The sequence below is a fragment of the Pezoporus wallicus genome, unplaced genomic scaffold (genome assembly GCF_028554395.1).
Source record: "Pezoporus wallicus isolate ANWC-B61680 ecotype Strahan unplaced genomic scaffold, APGP_CSIRO_Pwel_v1 contig_7227, whole genome shotgun sequence".
Taxonomy (NCBI): Eukaryota; Metazoa; Chordata; class Aves; order Psittaciformes; family Psittacidae; genus Pezoporus; species Pezoporus wallicus.
In genome coordinates, this window is record NW_026637191.1 from 1,762,186 (window position 1) to 1,778,819 (window position 16,634).

Sequence of the window (16,634 nt, forward strand, 5' to 3'; positions counted from 1 at the left end):
ATGCAGCCCAGGATACGGTTGGCTTTCTGGGCTGCGAGCGCACACTGAAGCCTGCTCATGTTAAGTTTCTCATTGACCAACACCCCCAAGTCCTTCTCTGCAGAAGGAAGCAAGTTACTTCACATCAGTGAAGCAAGGTATATATTGAAAGGTACAGTGCTATACCTCTGATGGTGTTACGTTCTGCCACATTAGGGTCTCTGTTTCTTGCAGAAAATGTTCTTGCAGTCTGTGGTTTTTTGCCAAGTAGTAGAAAATTGTCTGACCTGTTAAAATATAAAACAAATCTTTATAGGTACAATGCCACACACTCGTCAGAGGCCAGATAAAGAATACTATGTAGCAAAACCAACAGATTTCAGTTTCTCCTCCCCAATGTAGTTTATGGACAAATATTTCCAGTATGATTCCACAAATGTTCACTTGAGTAGAAAAAGAAATTTAACTCAGTAGAGATTATTTGATGAGCAGGTCCATTACAAAGAACACCATAAAGACAATCCTTGAGAGTAAACTTTACACTGGGATTAAATTTAGCACACACTCAAAAAACTAAGACTTGTTTGGCTGTTTCTATCTGGCAAAGAATGGCAAATGAGAGTGACCAAATCCATTAGCCTTTCACTTCTAGAAATGAGCTTGTTTCAGCTCAGTGTCTAGCAGACAGACATTCACCAGAAAAACGCTGTTATTTATCAGACAATCTTGATACTTCTTGTTTAAGATGATGTGATTGAACATTAAAGCTGACTGGAAAAGCCCTGCACTGTTGAATACTGTGCCTAACTACATAATAGTCACATGGAAACAGCAGCTCTTCCACTATCTGCTAGGACTGAAATACACAACTAGAAGACTTGCTTTTAAGATCCTGAGGAAAGCCCACGCTCCAGAAACATCACTAATACTAGTGCCAAGCTCCCATTTCTCATGGCAGTTTACCAGTAGATTAACTGATCCTTCTAACAGTAAATGCACAAAAAAAGCCTACATTATTGTTGCCAGATTTTGTCTTCTGGAATATATTTTGTCACTTTTACAAATTCAGTCTTACTGCCAGATGTCCCCTCTCTTCCTTGTTAGTTCAGAATTCCTCTGTCTGTGAATCCTGTAAAACTTTCAGTTTGTGTTTCACTGAATAATGGAAAAGGCATGTTGGTTAGAGTTATGTCCTTAGCCAAAACCCTGCCTGGAAGAACATTATACACAGAGGCTTATAGTCTTGGCTTTTTAGGTGTTCTAGCATTTTAATGTATTATTTTAAAAATTATTCTTAAAACTGTGATTCAGCAGTAATGCATATTGCTACATATATGTAGTAATACATATAAATTAGTTCTGAGATCAAAGAACTGTGCAAACCTTCTGTTTCTGAATCCTTCCAGTCTCTTCGTCTTAAAACCCTTTTGTTTGCATATTCTCTCTCTTCCTTCCTATTTTGTTAATACAGTTGTATGCCAGCAATAAAAAGATGCACTTAGTACACCAAAAAAAAACCCAGAAAAATATCTTCAGAGCAGAGCTACAAGCAGCTTTATCATGGGCTCCAAGAGCAGAAAAGGAGATTCTGTACTGCAAAATTTGAAAATTCTTCAAAACCTTTCTTATTTCATTAAAAAATAGTTTATACTGCTCATAACCAACTGGGTCATTGTTCTTTAAAGTCAGAGAGGATATGTCATCACACAATTTCTTTTTAGAAGAGTTCTGTGAAGGCATTTTAAATTAACAATAGTCTGTCAGGAATAAAATGGAAACAGTTCATGATTTGCAGTAATAAGAAACACATCTACACTGTCTTCCTCTTATGATAAAAAAACAACCCATTCTCTCTTCAATTTCCAGGCTATAATAAGCAAATTACATCCTTCCTTTTAACTCATTCTCCTTCTTACTCATTTGTTTAGGCTATGGGTCACATACCTTCTAAGGCAGACTAAAGTCTTAATAAAATATTCACTACTGCTGGCAGCACTTCACTGCACTGTGTTATTATGGCTGCACTGGGAAACTCTTGCAAATTAAAAGCAAGCACAAACTAGAATAACATAATTAAGCAGCTGCCATGTACAGCAGCATATCTGCAGATAGGAAAATAATTCACCTATAAAAATCAAGCTATTAAGCAAAGCAATCTTATATACAAACATATTACGGGTTTCACTCCCTTTAATATTTATCTAACACCAGCAGAGACTATGTGTTAGAATTTCAGAGTTAACACACGAGTTCAACTCACATTCTTCTTCTGTGGAGGACTCTGGACATGGGTGAAGTTAGAGACTCCTGGCTGTAAACACCGCTTTCGCTGTAGGCATCCACACTCGGGCAGGATGCATGGGAGGGGGAACCCACATACAGATCAAATTTAGGAGCAGAATTGGGACTTTCAAGATCTGAAATGTTGCTGCTTAGCACTGCCCTTTTCTTAGCTGCACTGTTTCGTAGAGATCTTAATGAATTCTTCATCTAAACAGGATTGAAAACAAAATGACAGGGTTTATTCAGTGCACCAAAAAAAAAAAAAAAAGCTTCTGTAAACAGAAGAAAGTATGTTTCTGAGTGTTCAGTTCAATTCACAGGAGTGCACATGCCCCTGTTGGGCAATGTGACCGACCATTTACACAGGTCATGCAATATTATAACAATCTCTTTCATTGTTTTACTTCACAAGAGTAATTATCCTGCAAGTAAATGCAAATTCACAGTGACACTGTATCCTAGCTTCATTCTGCAAAACACAGGAAGAGATTCCTGAAGAAAGACAGGACCTGAGATTCAGACAATCTATGAACTGTGACAGAAATTAAGGATGTGTGGCATGGGAGCATGTGGGGAAGACCATAGCAAAATCCAGTCATGGTGATACCTATGCTTCTTATGTAATTGATGCTGTAATAGTTTAGACGTGTACTGATGTGGATGCTGGGGATACAGCTCCACCTCTCCACCATCCCTGAAACTAATCATAGGATCACAGAATGGTTTGGGTTGGAAAGGACCTTAAAACTCATCCAGTTCCATCGCCCCTGCCACAGGCAGGGACACTTCCACTAGACCAGGTTGCTCCAAGCCTTGTCCAACCTGGGCTTGAACACTGCCAGGGATCGGGCACCCACAGCTTCTCTGGGCAACCTGTGCCAGTGCCTCACCACCCTTACAGGAAAGCACTTCTTCCCCATATCTAATCTAAATCTTGTCCTGTCCCTACAGGTCCTTGTCAACTTTCTTGCTGGCCACTTCAGGCACTAGGAGCTGCTCTAAAGTCTCCCCAGATCTTTCTTTTCTCCAGGCTAAAGAAATCCAGCTCTCTCAGCCTGTCTCTATAGCAGAGGTGCTCCAGCTTTGTGGAGAGCATCTTCACGGCCTCATCTGGACTTGTTCCAACAGGTCCATGTCCTTCTTAGACTGGGGTCCCTGAAGTCACAATAGTGAGAACAGAAGCTGTATAAAGACCCAGTTTTGCACTGGTACTACAGTAACTGAAAACATTATGACTTCAGCTCTGAGAAAAGCAAGGGAAATTGAGGTGTCTGGAACACAGGAAGTGTGCTTCCACATCAGTTTTTATTGCTTTATTTAGCATCTATCAGACACCCAATGGTATCTCATGGAAATCTGCTTACTGATGACAGTGTCACAAAACTTAAGTCAGAAACATTATTTTCTGGCTCTTGATTGGAAAAAAAGCCCTCCACAATTTATATGCTGTATATTTAAACTAACCTCTTCCTGGTCCACTTTCTCATCGTCCACATTTAACTCTGAAAGATCAGCTGCTGCAAGCTTCTCGTCTGCTTTATTCAGCCTCTTGTCCTTGCACTCTTCATTTCTCCACTTTGTCGAATTTAATTTAATCTTATCTGGCAGCAGGCGGGGAATGGGAGGGATGGGTTTTGTCCCATTCAGGCCCCTGCAGGGGGCTGGTTGCCTTACCAGGGGGGGTTTCAGCTGCAGAGGAACATGTTTCTCCTGCAAATTCTCCCCTGGAAGAGACACAAGCAGATGTCAGTCCTTTGTAGGGGTGGGCAGGATTACAGCACACACCAGAATAAACTTGATGTGTCATTTCTGTATTACACCAGAAAACACCCTTTACAATGAGATGAGCATTAAAAAAAATATACACAATTTAATTTACTACTATAAATACATTTCAACAACATCTTGTTTGGTACCTTCATACCTTTAAAAAGTAGTTAGCTTCCTTAATTAAGGAAAAAGAATAGTGCCCTGACAAACTGTCCTATAAGCAGCTGTAATGACAAAGTTACTCCAAAGAAGGAGGAAAAAAACCCAAACAGAATGCATATGGACAACCTATACAAAATCAGCAAGTGATGAGCACACAAGCTATTTTTAATCTAATATTAGATTGCCTTTAGTAAGTATTTGAAAGAAATCAGCTAAATTGGCAAAGCAACTGTAATCAAGTCAACTTAAAACTATTTCAGGTTAACCAAAATCTACACAAGGTCTTCAAAGACAGTAAATCAGACCATAAATATCAATCTCTACCACTAGCTCTCAGTATAAATTGGAATGAAATCAGCACAGATTCTACTTATTCGAGACACAGCTGTTTGTAAGCAGGTTTTAAAGAGCTCGTCTGAGTGTGGAGAATTCCATATTTGCATTTCCAAATACAAATAAAGAGGAAAGAAGGCCAAATGCAATGAGTAATATTCTTCTTGCACAGGTATTAGGATATTAGAAGTAACAGGTATTTCTATATTGGCATTAGGACCTTGGAAGGGCATTGTATTCTCTGCTTGATTGCAAAAACTTCTCTGGGTCTTGCTGGAAAAATTTAGGTTGGTATAACGTGAGCAAAGAAAAAGAAAATAGTATTTGTGGTAATTAGCCTCTTTGACAGGTCTTGTAATAAAAGAACACACCATCTTCACAGTCAAAAACTGAAGGTCAGCATTCTACCCACACAAACAAACAAATCAGGTAACTTTATTTTGCAAATTGCATTGTCCCCTAAAACATCAATTTCCTTTTTTGCACTTGATCAAATGAGTTTATGACTAAGCTGTTTCCCCAGTCACTTTTAAAGAGCTAGATTTTGAAAAACAAATTACGCAAGAGGACTGAACAGTTCTGTTGCTTGCTGCTCCATATCCCAAGGCTGCATCGCATAAAATTTGCAACCATCACTCTCAAAACTCAGTGATACAAGAGTAAAAATAAAGCACAAATGTTATAAATTCTACTTCCTTAAAAAAAAAAAAATCTGTAATTTTCTTTTTTCCAAAAACCAGTAGATCAACAATAGAAAGGTAAGTGTAGATGTGGAACAATACCATTTTAATTGTTTCCCATAAAAAGCAGACACATGTTCCCCCACATGCACTTAAGCTTTTAACCATGCAAGTGAAAATGAGGATAAGTTTTAACAAAGTTCCTGACGGCCTCTGGAAGGATCCTTGTATGCTGGGACACCTCAGCAGTCTTGTTGAGAGAACAGTGCTGCAAACAATTCCACTGGCACAACCAGAATAAGGGAAAAGCACAGCCTGGGAGTGAGAGCAAGTGACAATGTGAGTCGCACTCAGAGAGCCTGGTAGTCATCTGTGTCACTCCAAAGCAAATCATTCAACTGTGCTTTTAGTCACAGCACAAAAAAAAAAAATAAAAAAAAAATATCTCTTTACGAATCAGATCGCTACAAGGTCTCTGTCTCCTGCTGCTTTCCAAAGCTACAGCATCCCAGTGTTCTCCAGGTATCCTGAGGCAGCAAAACTAAGCTAAGTCAGGTGTGGGTTGTACTACTGAAGAAAGGCTCAGTTAACAGTAATATCTGGCACAAAAAGTGTTTACAGAGAAATAAATCAGCAAATGTGTGCAAAGTACCTGACAGCCATCTGAAGACCAAGGCTAGGAGAAGAGAACATTAACTACAGTTAGAGAGGCAAAACACATGGAAGAAATTTCTCCTTTCTTCCTGTAGGCAGAGAAAAACACAGCGTCTAGAGCCCATCAGTGGCTAGCAGCAAATGAAGTGCCTACATATCTTCCACCAAGGCTGTCAGCTCTACCCCTTGTACAATATATCTGGACCACTCCAAGCATCTTTGTCCATAGATTTGGTATCATTACCATCTATTCATAGACTCATAGAATCACAGTGTGGTTTGGATTGGAAAGGACCTTAAAGCACACCTAGTTTCAGACCTGTGCCATACGCAGGGATGCCTTCCACTAGAGCAGTCTCAATTCCCTAGTCTCACTTTTGTAGCTAGCAGCAAAACCCACCTAACACAGCAGCACCCTGGTTATGTGTCTAGTGAAAACCATAGAGAGATGACCACAAATTAAAAGAATTAAAAGCTCTGCATGCACCAACACAGTGTTTCTGCAGCACACTGAGCTCATTTTCCCGTACCTGCTGCGCTCAGCAGAAAGGAATACCCTGTGCCTCATCCTGCACAAGTTTCTGCTGAGACACCCTGCCTGCCCCCACACCTCAGACGGCACCAAAGAGGGTACATTAACCAGGGCAAGGCTCAGCCCTGACTCCTGCTGTTAAACAGCTGGGACAATCTGACCTATAACAGTATCAGAACTCTAAAAATCAATTCTTCAAAAAAAGTTCCAATTCTGTTGCAGTGCCACTTTCTGTACAGCACCCTGACATAGGCAGATACCAGAGGGGTGAGCTGCAAATTAAAACCACAAATGAAAAGTACTACACAGGAGGGAGGCACAATTTGTCTGAATAGGGATGGAACAATGTTTTTGCAATAGGTTGGTTTTTTTCCTTAAGGCAGCATAGAAATAGAGACTTTTCCAAAGCAACATGCACTGACTTATGATACGGTTAGAACTCATATACCTTTGTCTTGCTGACAGTTACTTAATCCTAAAAATTGTAGATCGGATTCTACACTACCACTCTTTCCACGTGTCTGTGTGTATCCAAGCGTTCCACATTTCCCTGATATTTGCGGCTGATGAGAGCCCACAGGACCTTTCAAAAGAAAAACACAAGTAACTAGATAAATATTTAATATATGGTACTCAATAAAAAATAGTCAATAATATTTAATAATGCATTAAGACTCTTTGCCTAACTTTCAGTGTAAAATACAACTATTTTAAAAGTACTTAATTCAAGATTTTCTAAGCAACCTCGTAACATTGTTCATAAGCACAAACTGGAAAAATGGCTGGCCATTCTTCCAGGACACTTTTCCAACTGAGAATTGCAGGGTCAAAAGAAAAATCCTGAACAATGCCCCCCCTTAAGACAACACCTTAAAACCCCAAAACACAAAGAGTTTCTTTAGACTTCACTCACAGCGTAACAGTGAACAAACTTGGCATGCCACACATGTCCATGCCCCTCAGAAAAAACTTAGAATACAACCTCCTGCCAAGTGAAGAGAGTAAGTCAGGCCCGGTCTTGCCCAGTCCTTTCACATGTCTTTTGGCCATTAAAATACAAATCACTGAGCCCATGCTTCTAGTGTAAATGAAGTGGAACACTATACTGACAATCTTCTACAGACCTGTTTTTTAAAACCATGATATTTTCCTTTAAAACAATCTTTAGAGCTCACTCTAAAAATTCTGGGTCTCCTTTTAATTTACGTCTTTATCTGCAATTCATATTGTATTTTACAGTGTGAAAGAACGTTGGCTGCACTACTCTGTTGCTGACCTATACGGTACTTCTTTTTCCTAATTTTGCAAATGCTGCAGCAAGTTCAGGCCTTTTGTAGTTAGAGAGGCAAAAAACAAGGAAGGCCTTTTGTTCCCCTAACCACACTATTTCTTTTTGTACTTGACATCTGCAAAAACCCTGATCTATAAACTCTTTTGGATCTATCTAAACTAGTGGAAATCTGTGTGTGTACAGCAGGACTGGAAGAGAACAGTCTAATTTCTGAGATGGCATACACTTCTCCAGGAGCACAGATGAAACCACTGCTGCTTGCTTCATCTGGAGGCATAGCCCTGTGCATGGTACTCAACTCTTCATAGTAAATGAAAATAAATAACAAAACAAATAATAAACAAATGATAAATCATGCTTATGAAGCTACAAAGCTTTAGAAGCTTCTTCTAAATCTGTTTTGCAAATGGCAGATCGAACACATTTCTGTGTTAATACTTACCAGCACAGACAGAAGAATGCTCCGAGTTAAAATCTATCCTATTCTGAATGAAATTCCCTGAAGTTCTCTTTCTACTAAAATGTAACTCAGCACTGACTGGTACTCCTTGAGGGGGCCTTAACTCTGGAAAATGAAGTAAATCACTGGATGTAGGGAACTGTAGGAAAAAGGAAAATAATAATAAAAAAAAAAAGCATTCATGTGTGTGAAATGAATGTAGAAACCTTTTCTGTACGAGCAGCAGATTGACCCACATAACTTTGTCATTGAGACCCCACCACAGCCCAGACCAGTCTCTCTTTATAATAAAGCTACACAAACCACTGTCAATATGTGTAGGGAGACAGAATTAATGGAAAATAAAGGGGTTTCCTCCCTATAATTTAGACAATGAAAAGCAAGAAAGTGTGCACATGAGCCTTATCTGTCACCCACAGAAGCCAGTGGGATGCATGCATATATTAACAGGGAAAGCTCAATGAAAAAAGGAGCAAAAAGCCAAAAAGGCTTCTACAGAAAACCAAAGCATACATCAAGAATGGTGCCACTGGGCCAGAGCAGAAGCTCCCAGCTCCAGTTGTCCCAGGCCTCCTGTGCATTTATTGCCTGTGCACTTCAATGCAGGTGGACAGGAACCGCAAAATGCACTGAAATGACAGCCCACGGACAGAAACCACTTGGGTGCAGGCACATGCTCTAGCAGCCTTATTCCATAGCGCCCTGGAACGCTGGCTGCAAAGATGGCATGAGAACTCGGAGGAGAGGAGAGATGTCCCCACTGCCCTCGGCACTGATCAGGGCTGGGACATGGCTGTGTGACTTCCTCCTCATCCTCTCAGCCACCTTGAGGTGGGCAACTGCCTAAACTCAAAGCAATACTCGAGTTTAAAAAAATAACCTAATTCTATTTTCCAGCGTTAAACAGTCTTGCCCAACCCTTTATTGCAAGATCGGTAACGTAAGATGCGAAGCCTTTCACTGCCGTGAAACTAAGCGTTAGGTTTGCTGCAGTGTGGCCAGGTCAGCAGTTCAAAAATTCAGATCTTTCACACAAAAAAGGCAAGTTGGAATTTTTTAAAACCTTAAAATTTAGCACTGAGCACTATGGTTCTTCAATGCAAACTGCCGAGACTTCTTTTGTTAATAAAAGGCAGTCGATTTTTAAATGCAAAATATTTGGATGAAAGTTTTCCCAGCTATGCAATAGTTTATGTATTTTAAGCATTTTATAGTTGGTTTCTCTGTCTTACTGTAATACAGGTTGACACTACTCACGGGGGGGGGGGGGGGAATCCAACAACAAAAACTGGTAGAGAATTCCACTAGTTGTCACTTTTAAAAATTAAACATGAACATTCTGAATTATGTACATTAGCTATGTAAGCATTTAAATAGCAGCTGCTTGAGGCATAAAAACAGCATGCTTCAGATTTAGTCTAAAAGCTGTATCTGGTAATATTAGTACCTTATAATGAGAACCTGTTATAGGTGAAGTCTGAATAACATAAAAACTTAGGAAAGAAAAGTTCATGTTTTAAATAAAGGTTTATTACTTTCTGATTTAATTAGTAAAAATCAGTAATTTAAATCATTTCCAGGCTATGTTAACTCTGGTCTCCTCTTTTACAGACAAGGCTCCACACAGAGGCCAAAAGAGAAGACTGAACAGAAATGGAAATATTTATGCAGCACTGGAAAGAACAGCATCACCTGAAGTCTAAAAAACTCCTTTCCTCAATATACTGGTTGTGTGAGTGGAGAATTTGTAGTCTAGCACATACATAGTACATTCATTTATAAAAATATGTATTTTTCTTAATTTCACTGAAGATGTCAGTTCATGGTAAAGATGGATTCTCAATCTGAGAACTTCACAAAAACTCTTGCAATATGAAAGTGCAGTTCTGCATTAGTCTGCAATTATCTCTCAATTCTCAGCCCTGCCCACACAATGCAAGTTGTGTTTGACAACACAAGGAGGAACCACTCAGTGCAAACTCCACACACACAGGCTCTTGAATGAAACAGCTTCCCTGTTCCTGGGAGGGGTTCTGTGGTTAACAAAAATGGCAAAAATGTTGTCTTTGCTTACAAAAATGCATGTCCCAATTTACTGCTACACACTGCATTTCGCAGGCTCCAAGTTCAGCAGATAGGATTAAAGTCATCCCCGTAACAAGTCAGTCTCGAGTCTGAAGCATTTGAAGCAAATCCACCAAAATGCTCAAAAGCTTAAAACTTCACATAAAATCTTCCTCCCTGAAAGCTGGCGCTAATGCAGGACCAGACTTTTTCATCAGGCATCAGGGATTAGACTCTCACTTAAGAGTATTTGCAGACAACTGCTTAAAGTACAAGGCAGCAAAGGAGAATTTCAGGAACCTTGATACAAAATGGATCAGTCTGAATCCCATTTTTAGTGAAAGATGGCAGAAGGAGTCCAGCCAGTATGAAATGATTTAGTAAGACCGGAACAGGAAACATGAAGTTTTGAAAAGAGTAAGAAACAAGTTCTGATGGCTATACAGCAAGAAAAATGGCTTCAATCACAGCAGCTGTACCAGTTAACACTCGGCACTGCCCGCTTTCTATAACCTGAGTGACACCAGTTTTACTTTACAAATGAGAAAAAAAGAACAGCAGGTTCCAGGTTAATACAAGTCAGGATAAAAGAGGAGATGAGAACTCAGCATTCTGCTTCTGCCATCAGCCAGCTAGAAAATGCCATTTTCAATCTACAGATCTTTCACTCCACTAATAAGTGTTACTTGTACGAATTCCTTACACCCCATTTCTCCATACAGACAAAACCAGATCTGCAGAAAAAGCAAATTATACAATGCTGTCATGATTGCACAGCTTTGCTCAGTTGTTCCAATTCTAGCTACAGGAATAAAAACTGTCTGCTTTCTTGTATGCAAATTCAATTTACAGCAGTTATAAATTCACTAAACACAGGGATGCAGGCTGGTGGCATATAAAAGCAAACCCAAACTGCCAGATTTTTCACTGAGGTAGATGACAGAACCTGGCAAAGGGATTTCTTTAAAGGTTTCAGGTTCATTTAAATCCCAATAATACCACCAATGTCAGAAAATATTTGAATCTATCCACTAAAAGAACTATTAACTTGGTTACCAAAGCACAGCCCTTGTAAGGGACCCATCACTGACAAACACTCTGTTCTTACATTCCCTTCACAGCCGAGCAGAGGCACTTGGTGAAACAGAAGGTGCTCCTAATTAAAACACACTACCAAGAAGAGAGCAACAATAGAACCAATACAGAATCATGTACCTCCAAAATATTCTCCTATCCTTCAGAAAAAAACACAGCTCAAATGCCACTTCAGCTTGCAATGAACGGAAGCTTTACCAGACAAACAGGCCAACCTCCATGCCCCTTTAATTCTTGTTACCATCGCGGAAAAGAGAGAGCATTTGTTTCCTAAAACTAATCTCACAGATCATTTGAACACTCACTAAGGTCTTCATAAAGTCCAGTTCTCTGGTTATCAGATCAGTATGTAAATGGAGAAGAATTCCACACATATTGCCAAGCAGGGCAGTTTTGGGAAATTGCATAAGTGGATACTTCATAACATAGCTTAAAATATCAGTAGAATGTTCAAAAGCTTTTGCTTCCCTCCAAAGTGCTGGGGGAAGATGCGCTATTTTCAACAGTGGGTACAGGGACCCACACTATATATTTCACAGGGAACATGATACTAGTCAGAAATAAGACCCGCAGATCTAATAAAGACTGGTATAAATGCTATATACCCCACAAGTGCCACATTTTGGTAAGTGCACCTCAAGGCAGAGCACCGATGAGCTATGCCACTGGTGCTGGCTCCCTTTCCAGCAAACCTCCACACCTGCATGACTTATTCCAATTTAGCCATAGCAGTGGGGCAAGGAAGCTCCTCAGGTGACCAAACAGCCCTCTCCAGACCTTTGATAGCCCTCTGGCTCTGAAAGAGACATCTGGAGGCACTAGCTTCCTGAGAAAGGCCCTACAGTGTTTACTTGTCAATCATGTTTTCTTCTCCCATTACAAGCAGGGAGAAGACTTCTTTCTGAGCACACAAGGGCAGCCCCTGGAAGTTGAGGCAGTAGCAGAACAAGCAGCTCCTACTCCAGGGTTTCTCATCAGGGTGTTTATAAGGTTGAACACAACTACAGTCTCATGCAACAAAGAGGAACTCCGTGCTGGCACCTCTGGTGTCCAGCTCACCACCAATAGCTGGTGATACCACCACTGCTCGAGGTGGCAGCCACATGTGTCACCACAGTCACAGATGGACTTTGTGCTGTGCAGAAACTTACCATGCAGGATGGACTCACAACTCTTGGTTGTGTTTGTCAGTATCAAATTGCCCTTCTGAATCCTGCATCATAGCTGGGAACTGTCAGTTTGTAGATGGGCACAAAACAAAATCACTTTCAAAGGACTTCGGGGATTATAGAGAAATATTTCATTTAACTTCTCTGACAGAAGCTGCATTTAGACAAACCTTTGAAGGCAATGTGCTTTAACTACAGTATATTTTTAGTACACATTAACTTACACATGTTCTACTTCATACCTTATCTGATCAGGGAATTCTAGACATGGCCTTGGGCAATCACTGTGGATTGTGACCCTAAAAATACTAGTAGAAAAAAAACTTTAAACATTAAGCTAATTTCATGCATCCTTTCAGACACAGAATTTTTATGCAAATTCATTTCAAAGGAATGTCTGAATTAATTATTATTTTTTTTTATTTACATGAACAAGTTGAACACCTGAATTTTATGCATGATACACCTTCCTGAAAATAGTTCTGAAGAGATACAGGGCTAACTTACTTTCTCCCCCGCATTTTAACTGCTAAATGCCCCAAGGAAAAGAGCTTTATTTCTAGAGCTTACCGCAACTTTCAGTTAAGGAGTATCTTCCAAGTACAGGAAACACTGTACAAGTTTGCTTGTCCCAGTGTGCCTTAGGTGAAAACACAGTTCATTTACTGGCATTGCAGATACAGACACACCACACGATAAAAGCAGTTTCATGGCACAGATGTAACAAAACAAGCACCATCAAGAAGCTAGCAAACGCTGTACCAAAAATCACAAAGCCAAATAAAAATATGTCCCCTGCCCTGGAGAGCTTTATAATCTGTTCAGACAGATATAACAGTAAGGTAAGACAAATAATCAGGATGTGAAGACAGGGCAACAAAGCTGTCAACCTGCAGCAATCGGACAAATATTTCAGTATTTAAACCACAACGTTGTTTAAATTTCCTTTACAGTAAATGTGGAACTAGCCCCCAGGACTCAAAGTCTCAAAGCCAGAGAAGCTGTGGCTGCCCATCCCTGGCAGTGTTCAAGGCCAGTTGGACAGGGCTTGGAACAACCTTGTCTCATGGAAGGTGTCCCTGTCCATGGCAAGGGGGGTGGAACTGGATGTGCTTTAAGGTCCTTTCCAACCCAAACCATTCTGTGATTCTATGATATAATCCAAAAATCTTTTCTCATATTAGTACCAAGGATGTTCCCTAGTAAAGGCGGTACCTCATCATCACTGACTTGAAGCCATGAGTATGTAGTTGCATCCCCAGGTCAAATTTAAGTTCATATCATTTCTAAATGCACTTTACATACACAGCAAAACAGAACCCATAAATTAATTGCTTTCTCTCCCTCTTTTCACGGTTGGAAACTTCCAGCACTCCCCACAATTTACAGGGATAAATACATATTAATAACTATTATTTCTACAAGTTGCATTAGTTAATACTGAAAAGCTGTTTCAAAAAGAAAAAACTTCTCACTCTAGAGATGTTTTCTATGTAACTTGTTTTTCAGACCCCATTTGCATTGTAGATGGCCCAAGAGAACTTAATTGCCCAATTCATCAACTGAAGGAGATACAGATGACTTCAGGAGTTTGAATAAAGGCAATATATACACCGAAGGAGGAAAAGAGCATCTGTTCATACATGAATTTCAAGGTTTTTACACTACAATAGTGTTAACTCACATTTCTTTTTATTAAGAAACTTTATTAACAGCTAGCCTTCACAAAGTAGCACTGTTTGAGACCTCAACCAATGCAGAAACAAGTTACTAAGCAACTAAGAATTAAGTTCCAAATATGTAAACGTGGTCGTGAGGAATTCTACTCTACACAGCTTTCCATCTTATAAAAAGATCTGCTCGCTTAAACTCACTCACTGGAGATCAAGATATGATAAATGAAACCTGTCCAATTAAACAAACAAACAAAAAACCCAAACAAAAAACAACAAACCACACAACAGAAAACCCACTACATGCAGATGCACTCCCAGACCTTATAACGCACGGATGGTATCCAAAACAGATGCCACAGAACAGAAAGCCAGAGTAAAAAAGTTCCTTCCCTTTGCAGCTGCTGATATGATCAGTGATAAAAATCAAAGCTCAGGTCAGTCAGAACTGCTATTTCAGCCTGACCTACATTCTTCCTAGTTAAATCAGACTGAGAAACAACAGATATTTGGCAATTCTCTGGTTTTGTTTCGGGTCTGGATGCTGCCAGGAAGTGCTGGCCCCACCACACTCCAGAGCTCCGCTTTCAAAGCCCAAGTTGAACTGTCAGTTTTCCTCGAAACAGCTTTTGTATTTAGGAAAGGTTTTGCAGTCAGGAACCTTCAAATGCAAATATACAGACAGAAGCTCTAAAATAGCTTCCCCACTTCGATACTCATGCCCTGGGTTTTAGCTAGCCATTGTCAGCAACAAGTCACTATAGTTAGATGCAAGGAGTGCCTCATGAAGTTTAGCTAACTTCAGAAAAAGATTTTTTTTTTTCCTAAGTGATAAGTTATCTGATTTGTACTAGTTTTAAATACAACATAAGGAGTTCTCAAACCTTCCCAGATGGATATATGTATAAAGATCTTCGAACATAAAATATTACAGCCATACCTGTCAGTTAATAAACCTTTGACAATTTTCACAACTCCCTTTGAAACACGCCTTAGGACACATGAGTCCAGTGAGGTATAGGTACATACCTGCTCCACACCCTTTGTGACAGGCATCTGGACTCCGGAACCAACTTCCTTGTATTCAGCATGCTTGTTTTCCCAAGGCAGTTTGTTTTTTCCTTTATGTGCATTCAAGATTTTTCTTGAACATGCTACTTCACTGACTCCCGCACTGTGAGAACTGGAGTGCTGCAGAGCATTAACCCTCGCCTCATACCCGCAGTAGCTGGGTGCGCTCTGAGTCCTGTCACACATCAAGAGCCAGTCTGTATCTGCTCCTGGAGGTAAACAGGATGCCCTGTTATGACAAGATGATGGCAAGGGCACAGCATACTCTACAAACCCTTGGTCAGCAAGCTTTGGCAAAATCTTCCTGGCCAGCCTAGCTTGCACTGCATGCATCAACCCAGCCCCATTGTCCTTCAGTTCCACAGCATCCACTGCCTTGAAGAGAAGGGTGGTTTTGCCTGGGCCCATGGCAGACGCCAGCACAGCAAAAGCTTCCATGGCAGCATGCCGGACCCTGTGCTTGCTGTCCACCAGTGCTGGAGCGAGCTTAAACGCCAGCTTGTCCAGGTCCAGCTCCTCACTGGGGTAAGTGAGGAGGGCCACAATGCACATACTGACCACCTCCTCGCGGACTCTAGAATTCTTGTTCTGCTGGTACTCTGGCTGCAGCAGCAAGTCCAGCACCTGCTGAGGACCCACTTCCTTCATGAGCAAGCACAGCAGGCATCTGTAACCCTGCCGGATGGCCAGCTTGCTGTCCCCCAGGACTTGAGTAGCAGCAGAGAACAGAGGTGTCAGGAAGGACTTGACCTGATTGCCCAGGCGCAGAGCCAGCAGACAGATCACCTCCAATGCTCCGAGCACCACCTTGAAGTTGAAGTCACCGAGCAGCGTGCAGAGAAGGCTGATGAACCCCAGGATGCTGGGGGCAGGCACGGAGGTCACCGCGGCCTCGCTGGCATCTTCAACCACCCTCTTCAGCTCCTCCACAGCTTGCACACGGGTCTTGTAGTCCTCCTGGTCCAGCAGGCGAGTGTGCAGCTCCGGCGCCAGCAGCCCGAACTTGAGGCCGGTGCCGCCGGGCTGATCGGAAGGCAGCAGCTCCGTGTCCTTACTAACCGGCTGCTGACTGCCGGTGGGTGGCAAAGGCTCAGCTCCAGGCTCTTCATCCCGCCTCCCGGGGGTCACGGGGCTACCCAGTTGAGGGGCCACGCTGGGGTAGAGCTCACCGACATCGCGGCAGGCGACGGGCGGGCAGGGGAAGCCGGCGCTCCTGCGGCGCCGCTTACGCAGGGCTTTTCCACACGGCACCGGCGGCAGCTCCAACCACAACGGCAGGGGAGCGGCAGCATCATCATCCCCCTCACCCGCCCTCCCAGCGCGCTTGGGGCCGAGTCTTGGCGGGATCCCAGGGTCTGGGGGATCATCCATAGCACGGGAGGACGGCCACAACTACCACGCACGGCGTAGAACTAAGC

General features: G+C 41.6%; 1 protein-coding gene across 1 annotated transcript in view; it reads right to left on the reverse strand.

The window, feature by feature from the left end:
- The window catches only part of TOGARAM1 (TOG array regulator of axonemal microtubules 1), a 35,462-nt gene that overhangs the window by 17,715 nt on the left and 1,113 nt on the right, over positions 1-16,634 (reverse strand). The window contains 8 exon segments of the mRNA XM_057403862.1: positions 166-266; positions 2,240-2,469; positions 3,727-4,002; positions 4,698-4,815; positions 6,208-6,217; positions 6,842-6,976; positions 8,127-8,283; positions 15,175-16,608. Coding sequence (XP_057259845.1) covers positions 166-266; positions 2,240-2,469; positions 3,727-4,002; positions 4,698-4,815; positions 6,208-6,217; positions 6,842-6,976; positions 8,127-8,283; positions 15,175-16,608 — 2,461 coding nt within the window.